We start from the raw sequence: 27,649 nt of genomic DNA, 5'->3' as shown, positions 1-27,649 counted from the left end.
GATTATTATTATTATTATTATTATTATTATTATTATTAGAGGATAAGAGCATCTGCGCTGATGTTGCTGATGCTTTTCATCAGAAAAAGGGAACAGCATAGCATTCAACTGACTCACGGTGCGAATATGAGTTCACAACCACTTCAACTCATTTTCCCCACATCAGTTGCCTTACTTGATTTCATATTTTACTTTGATGACACTGTGTTGTATCATCGTCAACAACAAAAAACAAATTATATTTTTTCATCCCCAGATCAGAAGACATTCCCTCCTTCAACTGTTTCCAGTTGTGTGTGTGTGTGTGTGTGTGTGTGTGTGTGTGTGTGTGTGTGTGTGTGTGTGTTTGAAACCCATTACTCAGTTGGATATACAGTACACACCCATGGTTCTGAGGCCTGGTTCATGTTAAAGGGTTAGTTGACTTGATATTAATTTTCATGTGTATTTCTGGTCAGTCCATAATGCATACTGTCTTGAACTATCACCATTCGGTGTGCAGCCGCATCATAGCTATCATAACGCCAGGTCTGTGTTTACTTCTCATACTGCGTTAAAATACGTCAGACAAGTATTTGCCCTCTGACCCTGCTCTACTGTGCCAGTGGTTACCAGAGAGCACCAGCACTGTTCAACAGAAGGCCCTTCCTTCCGTGGGAGGGAGAGGGGAACCGTGGGAGTTGTAGGAATAGTCTCAAATGGACAATTTGGAACATCAGGACCGATCAGGGCATTCAAAGCCAGATATATTGACTTAAAAATGTATTGTGAAAGTGTCTACTAGTATTGAATAAGGAGAACAACAAATCCGCAAGATTATAGGGTCAAATTTAAGGGGCTGCAAAACCTCTGATTGCCTTCATCATGCATTTCATAGGCTACATACTGTATGACAGTTATGCCTATATTCCCTCTCTGCAAAACCTGTTTGAGTGTCGTTTTAACCCATGATATGATTGCAACACAACACATTAAAGGAACTGTTATCATTAGCAGTTGAATTAACAGGTTGTGAGACTCAAATAGAAGATGCTATTTTCTCTAATGTCCTCACAATGGCTGTGAGGAACTATACACTGTATATGGTCTGGGCTATCATTTCCATCCTGTCATGGCATTGATGGCATGTTTGAAAGTTATTCATGACAACATAAATATAGGAAGCATCTAAACAGGTCCCAGTTGTGTTTGCACAACCGGATCTATTTGAAGCAGACAGGCAAAATAGAACTCAGGAATGGAGTGCAAGCATCCTCTAATCTATAGGAGTACAGTAACTTGCTGTTCTGTGCACTTATGGAACTATCTATACTGTGTGTGTGTGTGTGTGTGTGTGTGTGTGTGTGTGTGTGTGTGTGTGTGTGTGTGTGTGTGTGTGTGTGTGTAGGTGTGTGTGTGTGTGTGTGTGTGTGTGTGTGTGTGTGTGTGCGTGCACGTGCGTCACTTTTCACTTTTTAAACTTTTAACTTCAACTTTGTCCTACAAGCTTTAAGAAATGACAGGTTACACATACAACTTGAACTGTGTAAACCCAAACACATTTCATATTTCATGTAAGAATTCAGAGAAACAATTCCACTCCTTCCAGCCCCCCCCCCACTACACTACACGTTTAACCCAGAGACCCCCAGCTCATCAATATGCAGACCACAGACTCCACAGACGCAGTATGTGTGGCTGGCTGGCCTGCTCTGAACTAGACCCGTAGTCGAAACAATTGACAAACCCTGCAAAAAGCCATACTCAGCACCATCTCCAATTAGAATAACAGAGATATACGGTTGCAACAGAAACAAGTTCAACATCATCGCTTTAGCGCCTTTGGCAACTTCCCTTAACACAGGGGGATACAACTCCAAAGCATTAGGCCTATTTATTTATTGACTTTATTTGAACGCAATAATAATTCATTGACTGTGAATGACACATTCACAACAACACTGACAGGCCTTCTTCTAAAATAAATGACATTGTTTCTCTCACATTTTTATTTGCAGATAACTCCAATCCAACAGTGGATTTTGCAACACGCTGGACTCAATTGTGTGATTTGTGCCTTGGTGACAGGTCTATTTAGCACAGACCGTAAAATCAGTTGTGCTTGGCACAGGTCTTCTATCCGGCTCTACCTCATTCACAGAGACGTTTATCCCGTCTATACGAGATATCATGGCGGTATGAAAGGCGACCAGAATAGCCCGTGTTGTACACGCTCAAACTATTTGCAAATCTGTGCTCGACATGGAACATTAATGGCAAGACAAGACAGCATTTGTCTATATCTTTTCTTTTTTTTACGCATATAAAAGCATGATCTTCAATTCCACTGCGCAGTGAATAATTGAGAATCGGGGCGTCTCTCACCTCATTGCGCTGCAGAGTAAAGAAGTTGTTGAGATAGTTGTTGGAGTTCAGGGATGAGCTCAGGTCCGCCAAGGGGGGCTTGCTGTAGTTTAGGTCCGGGTGGTGGGACGAGTTGGGTTCGGGTCGGAACGCGTCAAAAGCGCTCGTCTGGTGGGTGTCCTGCAGCGAGAGATAGACCCAGTTCAGGAGCTGTGCAGGCTGGTACACGGAGGCACTCGTGTCTATGGCAGACAACAAGCTCATCTTTCAGATGGATGAACTGTGCTGTTCCACAGGCTGTTTTTGGATTGCTCTCAACTTCGGGGGAATCTTTGCTCCAAGTCACCGGTTTTCTGTCCGTTCTCTTCTTACTTTCTCCACCCCGCTTTGGCAATCGTTCCTTTTGCTTCACGTACGGGACCCCTATCCTCCTGGCGCTGGGAGCCTAGTCCCAGGTTTTACTGTTACACAAAAGTCATTGCTCCTCTAACATGTCAGTATAAAAAGTTTTCGCCCGCTCCCCATGGCCTGTTATCTCCCTTTATTCGCAGTGGGGCAGAGAGAGGCTCATTGGATATGCGGTAGTGAAGGGGATGCGTCATGTAGTGCGAAGGCGAATGAAGGTTGGGCTTTTTCATTTATGTGAATAGTTATTTGCTGTTCTGTTAGATGATTGGTTCTATGGATGATCTGCGTTCATATCAGTAATAATTTACATTTTGTTTAAAAAAGAGAAACTGTTCTGATTGTATTATCATTAGCCTACACCTAAGAGCAACCTAAATATGACTAAAGATGCATTTTCTAAATTGTGGGCTACTCAACATGAAACAAGCTCAACCATACTTATTCAATCACCAAGGAGGCTACCTGGATTATCTCACCTCTGCAGCACACCTGGGCAAAAAGTATAGCCTATATAAACATGTAATGTTCAAATGTCTGCAAAACTTGAGGTGTATTTGGATTCTTAGCTTGGAACTATTCTGCTGCTTCCATTGCGTGCAGGACAAGGAAATCAAGCACCAAATATAAAAAAGATGTATTTTGCCTGAGGTCTGATGTGAAGTCAAACAAACAGACCACAACTATGTAATTGTAATTTATAGAAACAAGGCTATAAAGACTGCATACTGCTTGCATTTTAAATGCATCCAAAGTAGGAGGGGGGGGGACGACAAATGGTTTTGTTTATTCAGCAATAGACGGAGGTGACATTCTCAGGCTCCTGCTAACATCAACTCTCCATCCTCCTCACGATGAAGCCTGCCAGCCTGCCTGCTCAGGACACAAGGTTCATAGACCTAACCTATATCATCATGTTAATAATGTCCATTACAGTCCAACACCAATACCACTGCCGTGCTCCCTCTAGTGGCATCATCAAGATAACACAATGGGGAAATATGCGTACTAGTTCACTTAATAACCTCTGTAATAATAAAGCACATAATTTACAATTTCATATTGCAATGTCATATTCATAATAGCCAACACAAATATAGGACTTGTTGCTATGCCTGCCGTATTACAGTCTTTCTTTCATGTGTACAAAACCCATTCCTCCATTAACCTCCAGAAGGCCTTCGACACAGTAGATCACCACATATTGTTAGATAAACTGAAAGCAATTGGGTTCGATAGAACATCGGTGAGCTGGATGCAATCCTACTTAGAGGGGAGGGAACAGGTGGTTAGTGTGAACGGAACACTGTCCCCCCCCCTCCCAGTGACCTGCGGCGTTCCACAAGGAAGCATATTGGGACCTTTACTGTTCCTAATATATGTGAATGACATGTCATCAGCATGTGATTGCAATTTGTTCCTGTTCGCGGATGACTCGGCTCTGCTGGTCTCTGACAGGGACATATTGCAGGTGGAAAAAGCGCTAAGCACTGAACTGAGTAGAATCTGCATCTGGCTAGCTGACAATAAACTATCAATACACCTAGGTAAAACTGAAACCATCCTATACGGATCCCCATCTAAACTCAGAAAGGCTGAACATTTTTAAATAAAAGTGGGTAACATTAATATCACAAGAAAAGAGGATATTACATACCTGGGCTCCATCTTAGAGGCAAATCTTTCCGGAGATAAAATGGCAGCAAAAGTAATCAAAAAAGTGAACCATAGAACTAGATTCTTGTACAGGATATCCTCACTTGTCAGTAAAAACACACTGAGGACCCTATCAGGAGCTCTCATTCAATGTCACTTCGACTATGCCGTAACATCATGGTACTATAGAACCACAAAGGCCCATAAAACAAGACTCCAGACAGCCCAAAATAAACTGGTTAGGCTTCTGCTAGGCCTCAACCCTAGGACACATCTAACCGCTGCTCATTTTTTGAGCCTTGATTGGCTACGAGTAGTTGACAGAGTGCAGCAGCTTGCACTGGGCCTGGTCTTCAAGATACGCTACACCACAAAGACACCCAAGTACCTGTCAACATACTTCCAAAAAGTGAACAACGTCCACACATACAATACCAGAGGAAGCTCCACGAACCACGTTCAACCGCGTTGCACCACAAACAAGGGGATAAACTCGTTTGCAAACTATGCAGTAAAAATGTGGAACGCCCTTCCTATAATCTTAAAGGAGTGCAAAACACTGCCCACCTTCAAAACCACTCTCAAAAAACATTTACAGGAGGCTGCAATCCGTAACTGGACCCTCTAAATCAAAAATCAGATTAAAAGACCCAAACTACACACTGTACATACTTTGTGTTTTGTCCCCCGCCCCCACCTGTGGTGTATGTCCCCACCTGTCCTACCCGCTGTACATACCTAATGTTTTGTTGTATTGTTCTTCCCATGATGGATGTATATTTATCTTGTAGATAGTACTAGTTATTTGTCTGTATTATCTTGTAGATAGTACTAGTTTTTTTTTTGTCTGTCTTACATGTAACGATGAATTGAGAATCAAGGACCCCAATTGAAATAAGCCAGTGGCTTTCTTGGGTTTTTATCCTGTTAGTTGACCTTGTATGTAATATGTACTTTCATGTACCTACTTCTGCAAATCTTCTAATAAAGTTTTCAATCAATCAATCAAACCTTCAATGAAGGGATTATTGCATAGATAGACTATCCTGCCCCCCTCTGGGGACATTGAGGAACAGCTCAGTCTACTGGTGGAGATGTGGGGCTTCGCTTACAGATCCTTCCACTATTCAACTGTCACAGGCTTTGGGTTGTGTTCTGTATTTCGCAAACCTATGGGGAATGATATATGTTTGGTCTGCAGACATTATAATCGACTTGTTCTAACGATAGGCTAAACTGGGAGGTTTTGCTTCTAGACATTATTTCTGAATACTTAGGGGACCCCTTTTGGCTCAAAAGCGCGCAGTGGCATCCATAATGTAACTTTAATTAGCAGTGGAGAGCCTGGATAAAATGTTATTATGAAAGGGTCGGTGAAACGAAATATGGACACACAGACACATTTTGCCTCTCCACACATCAAAAGAATCACCGTAAGATACGGCTTGAGTGAAATCCTGACTTGAATCTAAATGTTTCCCTATACTGGATTCCCGGAATACTGGTCTGGAATTATACTGGAATGTTTTGGGTCAGGGACGTTTCATTTCATTTTGCAACCAGCATTATATGGAAATCCATATTCCCGCTCAGGGTCATGTGATTAGATGAATACAGTGAATAAACTATCGGCGAGTCACTTTTTCCTATAACAACATGAGTCATTTTCTATCATGTCACAGTCATGTGTTTGTCTTTTTGATCTGTGCAATAGTGCCTCAGTGTGTTCACATGGGAGATGGAAAGTGAACGGAAAGTATGAGTCCCACCCACATTCTTAAAAGCGCAGCCTACACGACTTGAGCTCCAGTAAAGCTCCAGGAAGAGACGTTTCTCGGACTAAGAAGTAAGTGACAAAACTAATCTACTAAGTATATCATCTGTTAAAGTAGAGCCTGAACCACACTGCATATGACTAATTGCGATATTTAGGTTAATTAACGGTATTCCTACAATGTTTTAAAGTAAACATTGACCCATCGCTTTGATGCATTATATCCTATGAAATGTTTTTTTTGTGTTTTTTTTGTTCACCATTTGCATAGCTTGGAATACTAACACAATATGCGCGATATCAAATGCCTCGTCCACAACTTGAACATGATCACATTATGATTACATTTATGCTGTAGTAGCGGGATTCATTTCCGATCGCCGAAGGTCTTCTTGAAGTCGGGATTTATGTAAATGGCCCTTTCTTCTGACAGCCAGGCCCGTGCGCGCTGGCTCATAAGCGATAGTCCAACTGAAATGTTACGACTCGACAAACGCAGCAATTCGCTAGATTTGATTATAGCCTATGGCTATATAAAACAGATATATGTACAATAAACAATAGTATTGCTTGCTACTGCAAACACACTTATTAGAATATGTGCGGCCATACTGTGTGTTTCTTTTCTCCAAGACATAGGCTGTGTTCGAAATGGCATACTAGCATACTGCATACTAGCATACTCAATATACTGCATACTGCTTACTAAATTCATAATAAGTATGCCAATACCAGCCGACCGAAAATCTAGTATACATTTCTTGCATACTCAAATTTCACATACTCTACAGTGTGAACGCACTACATACTCAAAATCTATGTAATATCTAGTATGAGTAGTATGCTAGTATGCCATTCCGAACACAGCCATAGGCCTATCATAACATGTAAGCGGGTTAGCACAGCCAATCCCTGGGGACCACCTTGTTACGGGCAGCCATGCCGCAGGATATATTTATATTTATTTAGTCAATGTTGTTTATGTTCACAGGATAGGATTTATTTATGCATTGTTGAGTTAAGTAGGTCCATAAAACATGTGTTCAAGATATACAGTTTACAAATAAAACACAGAGCACCCCAGTCAATATACTGTTTTATACCATTTGGAATATGGCAGCGGGATGAGTGGATCATTAAAAAGACAAAAACAACTAGTGACATTTTTTTTTTTTTAAATGGACTATGTGAATCATGGTGTGACGTGCTAATTGAGAGAGCTTTATGTTTTGCTATGGTTGGTAGTCTATATTTAAAGCCTGGAAACCTCTTTGGACTGTGGACTGTTCTATTTGTGGTTTTATTGAACTTCAGCTGTTGTCTAGTGGATTAAACGGATGGGTGTGATGACCGCAGAGATATCTTTATTTCTAGGATTTCATCTCTGAGTTCTATGCTAGAACGGTGTTTACAGTGACTATTATGCAACACCATTTCAGCAGAATTGAGTGTGCCAAGCGTGTACCAGCCAAATTGTCTCCAAAGGACTAGCCTATATCTGTTCTATAAACTATAGTTCTATGGGCTATATTTACATGTACATTTTAGGCATTTAGCAGAGGCCTTTATAAAAAGTGACTTACAACAAATCTATGCTCAGGCCAGAGTCAAGAGTTTTATTTTTTTTAAACAGTAGAGAAACTACACAGGCGGGGTAGAGATAGGAAGAGATAGGAAGAGATAGGTCTTCAGTCTACGGCGGAAGATAGGGAATGTCTCTGTTTCCGACTCTATCCGTTCTATAAACTATAGTTCTATGGTGATGATGGCAATGATTAACTAGTCTACAGATTCTTTCATAGGCCGCCTCAACAAATACAGAAACATCGGCTATGTTTCCACTGTCACTAAAATGCAAATGATCATGACTACTTCCTTGATTAGGACTACTTCCTTGATTAGGACTACGCAGTCAGTCCATGGCACAAGTAGGGATATTATAAGATGAGAATATGGGTGTTTCACAGACTTTTTAAACATACTTTGGGTATCAATCCACCACTACCATAATCACAAGAAAAAACTGCTGTTGAGTGTGTTCTCCGAGTCATTGTAATTTGATAACTGAGAATTTGCCTCTGCATGTACACAATGAAGGTTATAGTTTCAGTAAGTACATTACATAAATATCAATTACAACTGAATTATAATTTTAGATAGAAAAGTCAAATGTATGTCTAAAACCTTCTTCCAAAGAATATGGAAAGGAAGGAAAAGTCTGTGAAACTGAAAATGGAGCCCAGCCCTTTTTTTCTGTTAACTCAGAGAACCCAAATTCCACATGCCTTTGGTCATTCTTGTGTATCTGCTCTGATGTTAATTCTTTGGAGGGGAGGGGTTTGTGTACCTACGGCGTGTTTTCACCTCGTTGGTTGCTAAGGATAAGATAACAGATATACCGTACCGACGACCCTTGTTCCGTTGTTACACAGAATGCACAGTACATTAACATGTTTTTTTATTGTGATTTTTCTTCTTTCAGGTCTATATCAACAACCATGAGCTACCCTGGATATCCTCAAGGCGGCGGATACCCCCCCCAAGCTGGTGGATATCCACCGCAGGCAGGGGGCTACCCACCGCAGGCAGGCGGTTACCCACCCCAGGCAGGAGGATACCCCCCGCAAGCTGGTGGATACCCACCCCAGGCTGGTGGCTACCCACCACAGGCTGGAGGTTTCCCAAACATGCCTCCAGCAGGTAATTCTACAGTTACACAAGTAGAGGTTCCGGTGTTGCGCATCCAGCAAGTTTGACAGGTTCGAGGTATTTATGATGTGATCTGTCAAGATGCTTGCTGGGTGTCTGTGTCGCTGTGTCATAGTTGGTATGTTTGTGTGGTTCGTTTTTGAAGACATAGACACTTGAGGTTAGGGATGCACCGAAATGATTCGGTGGGAAATAGCAAAACAAGCACATTCGTTGTTCGGCCGAATGTGTGAAAAGACCGGATGTTTACCGAATACAAGACAACAACAAAAAAGCTACGCGATCACTGGAAACTGATGGGATCACAGAGTATTATGTGACAGCTGCTGGTGAATGTGGTAACAAGCCAGCAGTCGATTTAATGTTCTGACTTTTATTTAGAAAAATGAAAATACATTTCAGCGTTGTTGAAAACCAATGACACACTCACTAGTCAACTAACACAGCTTGTTTTGTGAGCCTGTGAACAATGTAAAATAGTGTTATAGTTAATTAGGTAGCTGTGGGGATTACTCACCGAATCCATTGCACTGCAATATTTTGGCTTGACTAGCGGGTGTGTGATGTGATTTTCAACAACGTTGAAATGTGTTTATATTTTTCTAAATAAAAGTTTTGAACATTTGGATTGGTTCCCCCTTTCACCAGCCGCTGTCACAATCTTTACATCTTTCAGGAAATTAGGAAATATTACGTTACATAAAGTATATACAATTTCAAACATGTAATTTAGTTAATTATCATTTTACTTTTGACACGAATAAGCATACAAGCATGAATAAAAAGCTACATTTATTTAATTTATGTAATGGTACATAAATTGGCTAAATAAATTAAAAACGTCCGGTACGCACTCGGTATTCGGTATTCAGCCAAGTCTTTCCTTCATTTCGGCTTCGGCCAAGAATTTTCATTTTCAAACCCTACTTGAGGTTTGGTTTATCAGAGACAGATAGACACACACACACAGCAATGGATTGAAAACAGAGAGTGACAGACAAATGACAGAAACATGGAGAGCAGAATATGGCTGAAGGATACTGATGGATTGCCGATCTCATACCCTGACTCACACCCTCTGTGTTGTAGACGAAGAAGAGATCATGAGGTTTAGATTTTAGAAGTGCTCACAGACCAGCTTGTGTTTGACACAATCCTCTCATTGTGTGCTTGAACCACTCTACTCTATTGACTAGTAGGCAAGTGTGTGGGCAGTGCCGTGCCAGTTCTGATGGGTCATTCCAATGTCAATCTAATACTGCTCCGTTCCTGTGACCTTCTGCTCTCAGATAAGAGTTAGCTAGTGGTGGACACTTTCACTGTGAAGTGGTATCATTTTTCATTTCAACATAGAAATGATCAGTGTTGTATCTTTTGGTAACAGATGCATGTCAGACTAGGCTTGGGCGGTTTTACGGTTGAAACCGTAAACTTCAGTTTCTAATAAACGCCTTAAGAGTGTTTGTCCAGCGACACTGTCTCTGTGGTTGAAGTCTTGAAGATGCTATGAAAGCTTCCTCTTCCATTCACACGTTCAAAGATATAGATAAAAGTGTTATTACTGCAACTGTATTCAAGCGCTGCTCTTCCCAAGATGGCGTGTGAGATTGCAGGTACTGCGTCTGTGTTTAGCCTCTTCAGAAACAAAGAGAATTAAGTAAAGTAAGTAAGTTAACACTAAAACAGCCACGAGGGGTCATTTGAGTGACCGTGAGTATTTTTTTTTTTATATCTTTGCACTCAATCAAATTCCAGGAACCTCCTTTCATGACTTTTCCTAGATATATGTGTTCTACCACCCAGTGTCCTTACATTTTCAATATCACATTAGGATAAGCTAGTATAAAGCTATTTTGCAGTTTTTCTGTGTAGGAAGCAGGCTAATTTACACACGTGCTAACTAGTGGTCATTGTGTGTAAATAGCAGGTTAGCATTGTAAAGAAGGGCGGCTCTGTTAGCAGGTAAAAAGGCACGGCTGTTCTAGTGTTAAGTCATAAACCTAGTCATATATTTCAGTGACGTCTGTTGTGTTGTGTTTTGCAGGCAGCTGGGGAGGTGCTGGCTTCCCTACCATTGGTCTGGATAATCTGTCATTTAACGCAATGCAATCTAGCAATCTGCCACACATGGTACGTCTGTCCTGTCTCCTACACTCCCTTCACAAACATGATTATACAACCAAAAACACTATGAAGTTCACAGAATTCAGAACGATAGCATGAAATATTCCAGTTAGCATGAATTCTTCCACTTTCAAATTTGGCAATCTCTTCAGATTATTTAACGGTAAGACTTTTCTAAATTAGCTTTTTACGTAATCCATCAATGTTGTTGTTGCAGCTTTCTTGTTAACCGACCGTCCTTTCAATTCTCTCGCATGTCGAAAAGAATGCGGCACAGAATGTGGCTCAAACTCAACTCAGCGAGTTGCTTCAAAACCTGTCGATCTGCTGCAACTTATTTTTCTTTCACTGTCGTAATTCCAGTCGTGTTCTATACACTCATTGTCTTTTCCTGTCTGTTATCAAATAACCTAATCTGATAATTCATTTATTTTACTTGCTTGCTAATTAATGAATGCCACTAATCTAAGGTTCTGTGCGCATTTTATGGGATGCCAATCTTTCCTCCCAATCACAGGCCAACCAGATCTCATCAAACTTGGGTTTTACCCCAAACCCATTCATGGGCAATCAAGCCCCTGGTGGGTACCCTGTCGGTGCCGCCCCCCCTAACCAACAGTCCTATGGCATGTACCCGCAGCCCGGAGGTCAGATGCCCCAGCCTCAGGGCCAAGGGATGGGTTACCCTGGCCAGGCCATGCCTGGATACCCACGAGCACCATCACCCAACCCGTCCATGCCTGGCTACCCAAGAGCCCCGTCACCCAACCCGTCCATGCCAGGATACGGAGGAGGACCAGCACCCAACCCTGGGTACGGAGGAGGACCGGCTCTGAACCCTTCCATGCCCGGGTACCAACGCTCACCGTCTCCCAACCCGTCCATGCCCGGGTACCAACGCTCACCGTCTCCCAACCCGTCCATGCCCGCCTATGGAGGAGGAGGAGGAGCCATGCCCATAGCCCCTGCCATCAATGTAAGATACGCTGGAAAGCACAGCCATAGATATTAGAGCAGAAACATCGATATTAAAGCACAGCCATAGATATTAGAGCAGAGACATCGATATTAAAGCACAGCCATAGATATTAGAGCAGAGACATCGATATTAAAGCACAGCCATAGATATTAGAGCAGAGACATCGATATTAAAGCACAGCCATAGATATTAGAGCAGAGACATCGATATTAAAGCAGATCCATAGATATTAGAAGCCGACAATCCTCCGTGTTGGAACCGAATGTATTTAGTTTATGCAAATAATATGTTGAACCTGGATTGAGTCTACTGTGCTTTGTATAAAGGAATGACCTAGGGTTGTGTCCTAATGATGAGGACTTGTCATCAGGTCTAGTCTCCTTTCTATCGTGACCGCTGAAGACTGAACAGAAATAGATTCAATTGTTTTATCCATTAGTGGTTATCGGAGGAAGTAGACCACGGAGGAAGTTATAACACAATAAGAGAGTTAAAGACTTGCGACACACATCCTCTGTGCTTCTAGAGTGTTCATAAACAGCCTACTTTGTCCCTTGAATAAATTCGATTGACTTTCTGTGGTAAATATCAAGTTTTTATCACTCTCAGTCTCCTATGGATGTTTAATAGTCATTTTCATGTCAACTGAAACTGACTGGAACCCTTCGTGATAAAACAATTTGGTAAAGTTCCAGGACATTGTTCTCTCTCATTGTTCTTTCAGAGGGGATTTCGTGGAGTAATCAAGGATTTTCCGGGAGCAGACTCGCTGAGGGATGTGGAGGTCCTGCGGAAGGCTATGAAGGGCTTCGGTGAGTCAGTTACAACCATCACAAGCAACAATTCTCAAAATGGTGGATCAGGACTTGTGCCTGGACCGCAACATTGTATGGTCGCGAGACAGTTAATTATCGCTACAAATATGCAACGATTCAAATCGGTGAGATGAGAAATGAATCACGATATTCGTTTCGGACAATCCGCTCGTTCGTAATGCCGCTTCTCTCTTTAATGTCCGCAATATTATAACACGGCTTGGTTGAATATGCAATTCTGATTGGCTGAATTCTAGAGGGAACATAACCGATAACCCAGCCAACATTTCCATGTGGGTTAATAACGGGCCTACTCATGGGTGATATACGGTCCTGGGAGGAACCACATGGGTTGCCCAGGTGAGCTCTGTGTGGGCACAGGGATGCCCAGGGATGCCCACGTTTGTCCAAGTGGGTTACATCTGGGTTACATCTGGGTTAAAGATGGGTGCATAGTAATAATTAATTTAATAATTTTGCCATTTAGCAGACGCTTTTATCCAAAGCGACTTACAATTACGAATTACAGGGGCATTCCCCCTGGAGTAACTGAGGGCTAAGTGCCTTACCCAAGGGCACACTAGTAGTGGTGTGGCTTCAGGCGGGATTTGAACTCACAACCTTCCGATCACTAGTCCAACTCACTATCCACTAGACCACCACTACCCCCCCCCGCATAGTGTGACCCATATCGGTAATAAGTGGGATATGAATTTGGGTTCAATTAGGGCTATACACCTGGACCCCGTCCTGCTTTCTCCACAGGGTTTTCATGCCAATCTTTGCCAGATTTAAGGCCCATTCTGAGCCCATGCCAGTTGCAACCCATGAGGCCCACGTATAACCCATTTGGGGCTCACATCGACATGTTGGCTACTGCTGCGAAAGAGAACCGGACACCTATGAAGTGGTTCCAGTCATGTCAATGCGCTCCACATTGAAGCAGAGTGTTTACTGACTGAGTGTCTGACAACACGCAGCCGACTCTGGCTACCACACAGACCTGAAGCCTTAACCCTATTTAACCCTATAAATTAGGTCAACTGTACAGGTATGATGAGAAAGCCACAAAGTGGAAATAGGAAATGGATCTGGTGGGTTTTTCTGCTTAGATCTGGTTTAACCAGTTAACTTGTCCACACAGGCACTGATGAGCAGGCTATTATCGAGCTGCTGGGAAGTCGCTCCACCAAGCAGCGTACGCCTCTGCCCATGGCCTACAAAACGTCCTATGGAAAGGTAATAATCCTGATGAATCCTGATTATACAGTAGACTCATTCATGTCCTCCTCCTAGGGAAAGCTAACCTGGCGTTCAGGTTGTTATAGATCATCATTATTAGCTTTTTAAATCTTGATTGTATGAACCTCCTAGTCAGATACAAACTCCAGCGCCGAACATGACATGATATGTCTCATCATGCAAGGATTAGCCCCGCGGAATGTGTTGGAGAAAAGAATGTGACTGAAGCATCCAGGTGAAATGTACACTATGTACAGTACAATAATAATAAATAACACATTCCACATGCAAGTTCGATAGGGAAGAATGTCAAGTTTATTGATCGAAGACGATAGACTGCTGCCTGAATTTTCAGAGTGTGTTATGTGTGATCGTGATACCCAGAAAGCAGGTGTCGGTTCTGCCAAGTGGGTTTGAGTGGGTGGGGGGGGGGGGGGGGGGGGTGGAGGGGGTAGGGTGTGAGTGGTTGGGGGGGGGATAATAATAATAGCTTGGTTTTATATAGCGCCTTTCACAAACCCAAGGACGATGTACAGAATTTACAGACAGAAAGTCGGACAGACACAACAGAAAAAAACAACAAAGTGACAGCGACAAAACTAAACTAGGGGCCAAAGGCCTTGGTGGACAGATGAGTTTTGAGGGCTGATTTGAAGGTGTCCAGGGTAGGGGCATTGCGAATCACTGTGGGGAGAGAGTTCCAGAGGGTGGGTGCTGCCACACTGAAGGCTCTGTCCCCGAAGGTCCGTAGGTTGGTGCGGGGGGTGGAAAGCAGACCCATGTCTGAAGACCGTAGGTTCCGGGATGGGGGTATGTTGGCAGAGAAGGTCAGTTAGGTACTGGGGGGATTTTGTATGTGATGCGGGACTTGACCGGAAGCCAGTGGAGGTTTAATGAGGGTGGAGGTGATGTGCTGCCAGGGCTTGGTGTGTGTGAGAACCCTGGCAGCTGAGTTCTGCACATACTGGAGCCTGTCCAGGGCTTTGCTGGGAACCCCGAACAGGACTCCATTGCAATAGTCCAGGAGGTGGGAGGTGACGAAAGGTGTGGACGAGAGTTTCGGCCACGGAGTCCGAGAGGGACGGTCGGAGTCTGGCAATGTTTTAGGGTTTGAGTGGGTGGGTGGGGGGGGATAGGGTTCCCTTTGACTCTTTTCTAGCTGCCTCAGCCAGGCCATTATTAGAGTCCCACATGGCGTTGAGTGACTGGAAGCCTGTGTGTTCAGGATCCTCTTTCTCTTCCAGGACCTCATCAAGGACCTGAAGTCCGAGCTCTCGGGTAACTTTGAGAAGCTGGTGCTGGCCATGTTGAAGACCCCGGCCCAGCTGGATGCATACGAGCTCAGACACGCCATTAAGGTTAGGCTTTTCACAATCCGCTTTCTTCCACACATGTCAGTTCTTATTCTACTTTCTCCTCTCTTGGTTCTGTGTGGGTGTATGGGTGTGGGTTGATGTGTGTGTGTGTGTGGTGTGTGTGTGGTGTGTGGATGTGCGTGTGTGGATGTGCGTGTGCACATGATCTATGGGTTTGATACCGAAACCAACAATCAGCATGACAAACAGGTCATGTTTTATGTGGTCTGCAATTTGATACTGTAGGATACTAAAGCAGAAGCTGTGTGGACGTTCAGCTCACTGACAGCGTTTGACACATGGCTCTTTACAGGGAGCCGGCACTGATGAAGCCTGTCTGATCGAGATCCTGGCCTCACGCTCCAACGCTGAAATCAAAGAGATCTGTCAGGTGTTCAAAACAGGTGAGCTTCTCTAGAACACTACAGGGCTAATAACACCATTCTAGAACACTACAGGACTATTAACATTCTAGAACACTACAGGGCTAATAACACCATTCTAGAACACTACAGGACTATTAACATTCTAGAACACTACAGGACTATTAACATTCTAGAACACTACAGGGCTAATAACACCATTCTGGAACACTACAGGACTATTAACAGTCTACAACACTACAGGACGGATAACACCGTTCTAGAACACTACAGGGCTAATAACATCATTCTAGAACACTACAGGACTATTAACATTCTAGAACACTACAGGACGGATAACACCGTTCTAGAACACTACAGGACGGATAACACCGTTCTAGAACACTACAGGACGGATAACACCGTTCTAGAACACTACAGGACGGATAACACCGTTCTAGAACACTACAGGACGGATAACACCGTTCTAGAACACTACAGGACGGATAACACCGTTCTAGAACACTACAGGACGGATAACACCATTCTAGAACACTACAGGACAGATCACACCATTCTAGAACACTATAGGACTGATCACACCATTCTAGAACACTACAGGACAGATCACACCATTCTAGAACACAACAGGACTAACAACATTCTAGAACACTACAGGACTAACAACATTCTAGAACACTACAGGACTAATAACATTCTAGAACACTACAGGACTAATAACATTCTAGAACACTACAGTACAGCAGATGAACTTTGATTTAAACCCGGTTTGCTCTCCACAAACACACACTTTATAGCACCTTCCGCTCTGCGTAATAATGATCCATCTCTGTTCCACTGTCCTATAACACTACTACCCGTTGAGAATATATGGGTACTACTTGCCCATTTGAGAATACATCCGTTAGGTAGAGTACGATGAGTGTTTGATGATATATGTGTACAACATATTTTTGTTCCATACCATTGTGATGTAAGCCTTTACGACAGAGGTTCAAGTCTTAGGTCTCGGTGTAGCCAGCTGTGTCTGAAGTCTAGCTAACAGACTGTGTCTTTCTCCAGAGAACAAAAGGACCTTGGAGGACGCCATCAGTGGAGACACCTCAGGACACTTCCGCAGGCTCCTGATCTCCCTGGCCCAGGTAATAATAATAATATAATAATAATAATAATATAATAATAATACATTAGATTTATATAGCGCTTTTCTAGACACTCAAAGACGCTTTACAAACTGAAAAGACCGAGTAGCAATGTAGTAACGCTGGGGACACATGGGAAGGGGAGGGGGAGAGGGTTAACTGGTGAAGGCGAGCTTGAAGAGGTGGGTTTTGAGGGCCTTTTTAAATGTTGGCAGGGTGTTGGCCTGTCTGATGTGGTTGGGGAGGGAGGTAGCCTATCACCTTAGGACCCTCCTAAGCCCACATACTGTACCTCACAACACACTGTCACGCAGTACATGAAGATATGGCTCAGGTGGACAGGAGCCTGCTGTTTGGACTCTGTTACTTTTGTGACATCAAAGTTATAGGTTCCTGCTTGGACCAGATATATGTGAACTATCATCTACTTGACAATGTTGACATAGTGTGTGTGTGTGTGTGTGTGTGTGTGTGTGTGTGTCTGTGTCTGTGTCTGTGTCTGTGTCTGTGTGCCTGCGTGCGTGCGTGTGTGTGTGGTTGTTTTTGCTCCCAGGGTAATCGTGATGAAAGAGAGACTGTGGACGTCTCTGTGGCCAAGCAAGATGCTCAGGTATGTTCCATATTCCGTATGCTCATCAGTAATGAACACACTGATATATCAGAATTAAAACAAAATATATATATCAGCATGTCCAATATTACTTACATCCACTACCTACTTGATGCTCACCAAAGCCTTCCTCCTTCTGTCCGTCCTGTACATGCGCCCCCTCTCCTCCTCAGTCTCTGTACGCCGCTGGTGAGAACAAACTGGGGACCGACGAGTCCAAGTTCAACGCCATCCTGTGTGCCAGAAGCAGACCCCACCTCAGAGCAGGTAACCATGGTCACCACGGTCTGAACACTCTGTCTACACTGGACAGGTGACACCTGGTGACAGATCTGTGTGTTTTAGCCGACGCCTATGATGTCACGCCCACACACTCCTGATGTGTGCCTTTTAGTTTCTGTATTATTATTAATTCATTCACTTGACTTGTACGATTCTATGACACGTGTGTACTGTTTATATTTGATGATGCTGAGGGGAAGGGAGGATAGAGGGAAGAGGAGGGAGAGGGAAGAAAGAGAGAGAGAGAGGGAGGATAGAGGGAAGAGGAGAGAGAGGGAAGAGAGACTGTTTTACTGTCACTAACATAAGGGAAGTGGGTCCAATGTCAGTTAAATATGTGTCCAATAGTGTGGAGTCTGAACAAACACCCTGTGTGTGTCTGTGTGTGTCTGTGTGTGTCTGTGTGTCTGTGTCTGTCTGCGTGCGTGCGTGTTTGCACAGTGTTCCATGAGTACCAGCAGATGTGCGGCAGAGACATAGTGAAGAGCATTGAGAGGGAGATGTCTGGAAACCTGGAAAGTGGCATGGTGGCTGTGGGTAAGTGGACACCCCTGGTTATTATTACACACACACACACACACACACACACACGCACACATGCACACACACACCCATACAGGTCTACTAGGAGTCACGCCCACTCTAACCCAGTTTTACACTTGACTTGACATACAAGATACACACACACAAAAGCTGAGTGACGTGCACACATGCTTGCCTGTGTTTACGAGGGACTAAAATAACTCTTACGATAAAGTACACACAATAGTAACAGTTGACAGATTTCCTCCAGAGCTGAATGAATTCTAAACTAGATGTTCGAACGACCCTTATACATTTGTTAAAAGACAATTCCGGAAGTCATTGGTTGCTTTAAATGTTTAATTTGTTTGTTTTGTTTTCCCCCACGTGGCTGTCATTGCTCTGGTACAGTAACATGAGTTCTGGTACAGTAACACGCTTTCTAGATGCTTCTGGTTAGAATCACCATTGTTTTAACGCTGCTGTGTATTAAGAGGTTCATTAACTCTCTATACACACTTGTTGATGTGATGTTGTGTGCAGTTTGCATCACGTAGCATGATGTTTTTCTTGTCCTGGACACTCTCGTCATGTGTAATGTCTTGTTGTTTTCTCCATTCCTGTATTTCTGCCAGCCAAAATCATACCCTGTACCTTCATTTCTTTTTCTATTGATTTCTCTCCATCAAATATACTTTGTATGCTCTGCGGTACACCTTTCCCAGTTTAAGTTGACACAGCAATATCCTGTTATGTAATATGGTGTTGCAGAGATCATTTTGTGTGTCTCATGTGTGCCTCATGTTGTTCTGTGTGTGTGTGTGTGTGTGTGCGTGTGTGTTTCTTATCAGTTTGCTGCACAAGGGAGTCAGTAGAAGCTGCAGTAGAGTGATTAACTGGTCTCCAGGCCTAACAACCCTGTTCTCTGTGTGTTCCAGTCAAGTGTATTAAGAACACGCCCGGGTACTTCGCTGAGAGCCTCTACAAGTCTATGAAGGTGAGACAAACCCCTCCCTGCTTGGACAGATTACAAGCTACCAACTGTACAGCACAATGTATTGTAACAACAACAACAACAACAACATCAACAACAACATAGTAGTAGTACTAGTAGTACATAACAACATATGCATATAATATGATACTGTTTGACAGTTCTTTTTAACAGTCCTGAATCGTATTCAGGGGTAATTTTACATTCCATTTTGCTATACACTCTGAATTAGGGATGCACCAAGATTTCGGTAACCGAAATTATTTGGCAGAAAATACCACCCAAAAAAAAAGCACATTCGGTGTTTCTGTTTTTTGATGACGCGATCAAACAGTGCAAGCAACCCATGCTGTTCTGTGAATGAGATGAGCAGTGAGTGATGACTGCCTACTAGTGCTTACTGCCAAATCAGTTACAGCAAACATGTCTGCAGTTTGGCATCTGTTCCCTGAACGACAACCAGAGGCACATTCCCACATTACTTCCGTTTCCTTTTTTTCGCGGCTTCAAAATAAAAGCGGGAGCCAAGCGATCACTGGAAATTGATGGAATCACAGTATGTTACATCTTTCATGAAATGAGGAAATATTACGTAACAAAGTATATACAATTTCATACACCTAATTTGTATAATTATAATTTAACATTTTACACGAATAAGCATACAAGCATGAATAAAAAGCAAAATGTAGGCTATTTAATTCATGCAATGGTACAAAAATTGGCGAAATAAATGAAAAACTGCCGGTATCTGGTATTCGGCCAAGTGTTTCCTTAATTTCGGCTTCGGACAAGAATTTTCATTTGGGTGCATCCCCACTCTGAACGCTTGTCTAATAATAGTTTATTATCTGTTTGCATCTTTATGACTTTGTTTCTATTTAGTCAGCCTGCTGTTTGTGGACTGAGAATATATCTGTACTCTGAGTTAGAGAATATATCTGTACTCTGAGGTAGAGAACATATCTGTACTCTGAGGTAGAGAGGAAACAACGTGCAGGGGTTAATTGCTTTTTTCCCGTGTTGCTTTTACTTCCTGTTGTATCTGTACTCAGGGAGGGAATGTGACTAATTGATTGATTGATTGATTGATTATACTTTATTGTCCCCGAGGGGAAATTTGTCTTGGGCATGGTACTTTCATGCTTCAAGAGCAACAGAGACGATACATACAACATACAGTAGACAAAGTAAACAACAGGACAGCAACAAACATTGAGTGACATTGGCAGCGGTTTCCACCTGGACATGGCATCATTTGGTATAAATATATATTGCACATAACCCTTCAAGTGGTGTTTTCGAATATTGCACATGGCCCTTCAAGTGGTGTCTAAGATAAAGTGCAGGTGCTGGTGATCATGTCCTAATCATCGTTTCTGCTTGAGCGAATTGATTAGTTTAATGGAGAATGGGACAAATGATAGTTTTAAGAGCTTATAATTACATCTTGGCATGCGAAGCCTTCTACCTAGGGGGAGAACTTCGTATTCTGTGGAGAGCGGATGTTGGGGGTCTGCGATTATCTTGTTAGCCTTGTCCAGGACAGCTTTTTCATATAGTTTATTTAGGATCACATAGTCTCTTTCACCTACAATTTTCATAGCTGTTTTGTGAATGCTGACTAGTCTGTTTTTTTGTTGTACAGTTAAGTTGCCAAACCACACAATTATTCCATATCTGATTACACTTTCAACAATGGACTGATAGAAAATTCTATCAGTCCATTGTCCAGAAAAAGTCGCCTCAGGTGATAAAGCCTCTGCTGTAGTTTGTTACATAAGCTGTCTAAGTGTGTATTCCAGCAGAGATGGTTGTCTAATTGAATACCTAAGTACTTATAAGAGGGCACCTGGATGATTGTTTGGTCTTTAACGACTACAGGCTCATGGTCAGTTACCTGCCTTGGGTCTAACACAACCTCCTGAGTTTTGGTGAGGTTTAAGATGAGATGGTTGCTGTCGCACCATTTAGTGAATATGTTAATCTCATCATGGAGCACCGAGGGGTCTGTATCTTTATCAAGGAGACTTAGAATTGCAGTGTCGTCAGCATATTTTATAATATGGTTGCTTGGGTGGTTACTTTTACAGTCGTTGGTGTATACTGAGAAAAGATATGGGGACAGAACGCAACCTTGGGGGACACCTGTACTGCAGTGTTTAGTCACTGACAGTGTTCCATTGACTTTCACTTGCTGTTCTCTTTCTAACATGAAGGAATGGATCCATTTGATTAAAGTACTATTGACACCCATGTCTTTGAGCTTTCCTAAGAGCACGTGGGGTTGTACCGTATTAAAGGCGGAACTAAAGTCAACAAACATAATTCGGGCATAGGCCTTTTTGTTCTCGAGGTGCTTGGATACAGAATGTGTGATATAGAGAATAGCATCCTCCGTGCTACGGTTCTGTTTATAGGCAAATTGAAAGACATCTAGCAGTGGGTCAATGTGTTTTCTAAGCAGAGACAGTACATATCGTTCAAAACATTTAATCACAATGGAAGTTAGAGCAATGGGGCGGAAGTCATTATTCTCCATGGCACGAGGTTTTTTCGGCACAGGGATTATAATTGACTTCCTCCACAGAGCTGGAACCTCGGTATTCAGGGACTTTTCAAATAGCGGACACCATGCTGTTGTTAGTTCTTCTGCACAGTTTTTGAGAAGAGAAGCTGATAGACCGTCTGGACCTGTGGACCTGTTCATGTAAAGCTCTGTGAGAGTTTGGTTCACCGCATCATCATATTGACCATGTTAACATGGTAGAGAACATTTAGCCTGGTGACAGAGCTGTGTGTTTTAGCCGACTCCTATGATGTCACGCCACACACTCCTGATGTGTTCCTCTTAGTTGCTGTATTAAGTCATTTAATGATGCTGCTTAAGCACCGCGCGAGTCGTCATTCACTCGACTTGTTCGATTCTATGACCACGTGTGTACTGTTTATATTTGATGATGCTGTGGGGAAGAGAGAGAGGGAGGATAGATGGAAGAGGAGAGAGAGGGAAGAGAGTTAATGTCAGTTAAATATTTGTCCAATAGTGTGGAGCCTGAACAAACACCCTGTGTGTGTGTGTGTGTGTGTGTGTGTGTGTGTGTGTGTGTGTGTGTGTGTGTGTGTGTGTGTGTGTGTGTGTGTGTGTGTGTGTGTGTGTGTGTGTGTGTCTGTGTGTGTGTGTGTGTGTGTCTGTGTCTGTGTCTGTGTTCTCTCAGGGGGCCGGGACCAACGACACCACTCTGGTGAGGATCATGGTGACCCGTTCTGAGGTGGACATGCTGGACATCCGCGAGGCGTACATGAAGACCTACGGAAAGTCGCTGTACACACACATCTCTGTGAGTACCCCCCCTCATCACTGTACACACACATCTCTGTGAGTACCCCCCCTCATCACTGTACACACACATCTCTGTGAGTACCCCCCCTCATCACTGTACACACACATCTATGTGAGTACCCCCCCTCACCACTGTACACACACATCTCTGTGAGTACCCCCCCTCATCACTGTACACACACATCTCTGTGAGTACCCCCCCTCACCACTGTACACACACATCTCTGTGAGTACCGTACCTCATCACCGTACATACATCTGAACATCCCCTTCATGTTACTACGCTAAAGGATGAGTATAGATGGATATAAACTCAAAAAAGTTTGGTAACGTTATTTTGGTCGATTATTCCTCCCCTCCCCCTCAAAACGAGAGTGAATACCAACAGCAGAATATTGCAGGGGATTTTGGCAAATTTCTATGGGCCGCTGCCCACACGTTTAGCTGTGTTGCTCATTTCACGGATGCATGATCCTTACAAGTTGTACCTCGTTGTAAAGGTGATATAAAATACAATACCAATTGGAATTATTAAAGGGGAGGAATAATCGACCGAATGAACGTTTCCGAACTTTTTGTTTTGTTTAGACAGTAGATACCTAGGCCACACAAAAGGACAGGCAGACATGTTATACTCTATTTGCCAAACTACATAGTTAAGAACATGGCTGACCAGGGTCCGATCACTGATGGTCTACTGTTCTCACTGTGACAGGGAGACACCTCAGGGGACTACAAGAAGCTGCTGTTGAAGCTGTGTGGAGGAAGCGACTAGAAGACCACCAGATGTCCGCTTCTCTCCATGGGATCATCTCCCATACACTATATCACACATGCTTACAGATGTACCTGTTTACCATAATGATCTACTTAGCAGTACCTATTCATTTCAATCAGCCATATCCGCATGCCAAGCCGCTCACTTTTGTCAATGCACCTTTTATCAAATGTTACTGGTATTATGACCCTGCTGTTTCTTTTATATAAATATATATTTTTATGATTGCTAATTGTATATTTTTCCATAAGTGAAGGATATTTCCCCTTAGTCGTGTGCAAGGTTCCCGTCAATAAGATTAGATTTGGAATTTTGGATGGTATATATTGTATGAAAAAAAATCTATTTTATTTTCACTAACCATTATTGTGCATATCTGATGATACTAATGATCTCTAGATGGTCAGTTCATATTTCTGTTACAGAGGGTGTGTTCTCCACTATAGTTTTTTAGTTTGTTTTACATCATACTCTCATATGCTGTCTCCGCTGTTTGCTGCCTCCGCTGTTTGCTGCAAACCTTTGAGTATATCTGTCAATTTCACTCGAAAATACACCTCATTGCATCACATTTCAAGAATTATGATGCTCTGATGAACATTTAATATCTGAGATTAAAGATTGAAAATAATCTGCTCGTTTTCACTGGTGATTTCATCTGTAGCCGCCAATTCCACCTTGTGAATGAAAACAGCAATAGTCCGGTTGGATAATAACGCACGCCAACACTGTCCTTGTAAGTTGTATAAAATGTAAAAAAATGTATTGTCCGAAAAGTAATCCAATGTATTCAAACGAAACAAAAAGTAATAAAGCGAACGGTGAAGTATGTCATTAAATAAAAGTGTGATCATGTGTTATTATCCAACCGGACTATTACTGTGGAATTGGCGGCTACATTATGTCAAAAATAATGTTGTTCCCCGACTAACCTATTTCCATCCACCCAGGTGCTACTAATTGACTACCTAAATACACCTGGGCCCATCCTGTCACCTCACCACGTGACAATCAATTACAACTAAAACATGAATAATTCTATAACCCAAAACATAACTTTATTCATAACATAAATAACCAAAAACATAAAATAAACATTAATCATGAAATATAAATATAACTCAAAACATTAAACACAAATCATCCAAAATAAAAGCCCAAAGTAAAATTGGCCATAACATCATCAGTCCAAATGTTCTTGTTGCATCCTACTGATCATATAGACCTAGAGACAATCAAAGATATGATTTATTATGCCTTCTTCTGTCATAACTCTGGGGGTGTGTGACATTTTCTAACAACAGCTGGTGTGCATGGCCTACTGGTGTTATTTGCTAAATCAATGAGCATTACTGCAAACAGGAAACCTCAATAATAAGGGTTAGGGTTAGTTAGGGTTTATTTAATAAAATAAAATAAAACTGATTGGTTAGTTTGTGTGGTACTGTAGAATATCCTTTTGAGTATTTCAGATGCAAACAATTCAGCATAGGACTGCACAGATTATTTATGAATATAATCTATTAATAACTTAATTTCTTTCAATTGGTGAGCTAATTTGTGCATTAGCTCACCAATTGACAGTCAGCCATCTCTTCAGTAAACTATAGGATGCAGGGGAGTATTGTATGAGAGAGGCTTCCATTCTCAGGGATCTGTAGACGTACCTCCAACCATACCTGACACTGATACCTGACATGCTACATATCTCCAGTCTAGACTGGATGACTCACCAGTCAGATTGAACCCATTCCTACGTGTACACCGGCCACCTACAATGCAAGAGTTTAGGCACCATTAAAATGAGCCAATCAACCATTCAAGATGATATTTGTAATCAATATAAAAGTGATTTCTTTCATATGATTTACTTTTCAAGATACAAGATGTCAACCTGTAGTTCTTATTGTCACCTCTAGAGGTCACTAATGCCCTGTTGTAGCAGAATGCATTTCAAAAGCAGGCTGCTGAGAAGCCCCATTAATTGTTGATTTAAAAAAGAAAGAAAGAAAAAAATGCTGCTTTTAGAGAGAGAGAGAAAGATAGAGATATTGCTCAAGGCAATATCCAAATCTACAATTCAGCATGTATGTGGATTTAAAAACAGTGTGGATAACAATGTACAGTGGGGTGCAAAGATTCAGGCACCCCTGGTTTAAATGTCTGTTACAATTAATCGCTAAGTGATTGAAAGCAAACCTGAACACTAAATGCTACAAAGTTAAACATGACACCTTTCTGCAAATTTTAAAGCAAGGTTTCTTTTTATTTTCATTTTTTAGTAAAAAAAAAAGTATCCGACTGTGGTGGCTGTTGTGTCTGGTGTTAAAAACCATGGGTTCCTCTAGTCTAAACAGTTGTCCAAGATTGTCAGAATCAAGATAGTTCACTTCCACCATCAAGGAGAAGGCTACAAAAAACTTGCAACTAAACTACCGTTTACTATTTCCACTGTCAGAAACATCATCAGTAATCATGGAAAATAAATGGAACAATTGAAGTCAAGGCAAGATCTGGAAGACCAAGAAAATGTTCAGATAGAATGGCCCGAGATCTGGTGAGAAATGCACAGAAGAACCCATACATCACTGCAAAAGAAGGTATGTTTGGAGAAATAAGGGTGAAGCATTTGTAGAGAAAAATACCTTGCCAACTGTTAAGCATGGAGGTGGATCCATTATCTTGTTTTTAGTATTTTTTTCCTAGCACCAGGGGAGCCCCCCCTCACAAATTTCGTTGTATGGTACCTGTACTATATTAATGACAAAAAAGACCATTCTTTCTTTCATTCTTTCATTATGCATTGGGGTTGTGTAGCAGCTGGGGGGCACGGGCAATATTGTGCGGGTGGAAGGAAGAATGGATTCCACCAAATATCAAGACATTCTAGAGGCTAATGTTCGAAGGTCAGTCCAGAAATTGAAGTTGAAGAGAGGTTGGGTATTCCAGCAAGACAATGACCCGAAGCATACCTCAAAATCAACCATGAAGTACCTCCAGGAAAGATGGATGAAGGTTTTGGAATGGCCATCACAGTCCCCAGACATGGATATTATTGAAAATCTGTGGAGAGATCGCATGCAAGAAGGATATTTCTGAGCAAGAGGTGTTCTGCCAGGAAGAATGGGGAAAGATTCCCCCCCCCCCAAAAAAAGATTCCCAAAACAAGAATTGAAAGACTCTTAGCTGGCTACAGGAAGCGTTTGCAAGCTGTAGTAAGTACTAGCTGACAGGGTTCCCAAAGTTTTGCACAAGGCCTTTTTCCTTGTTTTATTATTTTGAAAACAGTAAAAAGTAAAACATCTACGAATAATCTTGCTTTAAAACGTGGTGAAATGTGTCATGTTTAACTTTGTACCATTTAGAGGTTAGGTTTGCTTCTTTTCACTTAGATATTAATTGTAACAGACATTTTGACTAGGGGCGCCCACATGTTTGCACCCCACTGTATTGGTTTACTCTTAGTTCCTGCAGCTGGGGAGGACAATGTCATGTCTGTCTTCATCAATGGCTAGCTTTCACTGCGTGGTCTTTATTCATCCACAGTAGTACACAGTATTACTAAAACCCTTCCAATTGAGAGAAGCTGCTTTCAAACGAGAGAGAACAGATTTTCAATTGTGGATCAATTTTCCAAATTGCTTTGGGGATCCTAGTAACCATAGTAACCATAGAGTGTCAGATGGAAATAATATCATCACTTATGGTCTTAAACCTATCGATCAAACCCTATTTGTATTTTCTTACATTAAATAAAGACAATAAATAAGCATGTCTAGCATGTCTGCACTGCTGTCAGAGGCTTGGGGCATTATCATTATCACTTATCATTGGATGACAGCCATGTTGGAGGGGGGAATCACTCTGCATTATTTCACATTAGTTAGGATTGGCTAGTGAGGGGTGGAGAGAAGGCTGGAGGCATGATGGAGGAGTCTTGGTTTTAAGGGAGGAATGCATTTAAATCTTAATTAAAGTTCTACTGCAATGTGCCTTGTGGTATCAAAATAAGTTTGTAAAAAATATTTAATGCGCTAGAGGACGGTTCTTGATCACAATCTGATGCCACAGTCTTTTCCTCATCATAGTTCTTTTAGGCTTTGCTGTACAGTATTTCAGGTATCTGCATGGGTCTAGTAGTACAAGGTGTTTTAATCCACTGGCATCATTCTTATATCAAAGAGTTGGGCACG

General features: G+C 42.2%; 2 protein-coding genes across 3 annotated transcripts in view; one reads left to right on the top strand and one right to left on the bottom strand.

Annotated features, from left to right (window-relative positions):
- Positions 1–2,622, bottom strand: part of zcchc24 (zinc finger, CCHC domain containing 24) — a 43,167-nt gene extending 40,545 nt beyond the window's left edge. Inside the window, exon 1 of the mRNA XM_080539588.1 lies at positions 2,365–2,622. Within this exon, the coding sequence (XP_080395714.1) occupies positions 2,365–2,607 (243 nt within the window). The 5' untranslated portion in view covers positions 2,608–2,622. The remainder of the gene's footprint in view (positions 1–2,364) is intronic.
- Positions 2,623–6,149: 3,527 nt separating this feature from the next.
- LOC308162132 (annexin A4-like) lies at positions 6,150–24,244 on the top strand. Of its 2 annotated transcripts, none has more exons than XM_080536248.1 (15): positions 6,150–6,250; positions 8,661–8,878; positions 10,932–11,017; positions 11,652–11,987; positions 12,715–12,802; positions 13,950–14,044; positions 15,292–15,405; positions 15,716–15,806; positions 16,848–16,927; positions 17,481–17,537; positions 17,711–17,804; positions 18,261–18,356; positions 19,280–19,338; positions 22,554–22,676; positions 23,394–24,244. In XM_080536248.1, exons 2-15 carry the CDS (start codon positions 8,677–8,679, stop codon positions 23,451–23,453), a joined length of 1,581 nt encoding a protein of 526 aa, XP_080392374.1. In that variant the 5' UTR covers positions 6,150–6,250; positions 8,661–8,676; the 3' UTR covers positions 23,454–24,244. The 2 variants fall into 2 exon arrangements, with proteins under 2 accessions (XP_080392374.1, XP_080392373.1); XM_080536247.1 differs by having other exon boundaries at positions 11,529–11,987.
- Positions 24,245–27,649: the final 3,405 nt, after the last annotated feature.

The sequence above is a fragment of the Nansenia antarctica genome, assembly GCF_963989245.1.
Source record: "Nansenia antarctica genome assembly, chromosome: 1".
Classification (NCBI taxonomy): Eukaryota; Metazoa; Chordata; class Actinopteri; order Argentiniformes; family Microstomatidae; genus Nansenia; species Nansenia antarctica.
This window is presented reverse-complemented; position numbering and strand designations above follow the sequence as displayed.

Coding starts and splice junctions, on each gene's coding strand:
- LOC308162132 (XM_080536247.1), top strand. CDS start 8,677: ATGAGCTACCCTGGATATCCTCAAGGCGGCGGATACCCCCCCCAAGCT. Junction 17,805..18,260: donor CAGACCCCACCTCAGAGCAG/GTAACCATGGTC, acceptor GTGTTTGCACAG/TGTTCCATGAGTACCAGCAG. Junction 22,677..23,393: donor CGCTGTACACACACATCTCT/GTGAGTACCCCC, acceptor TCACTGTGACAG/GGAGACACCTCAGGGGACTA.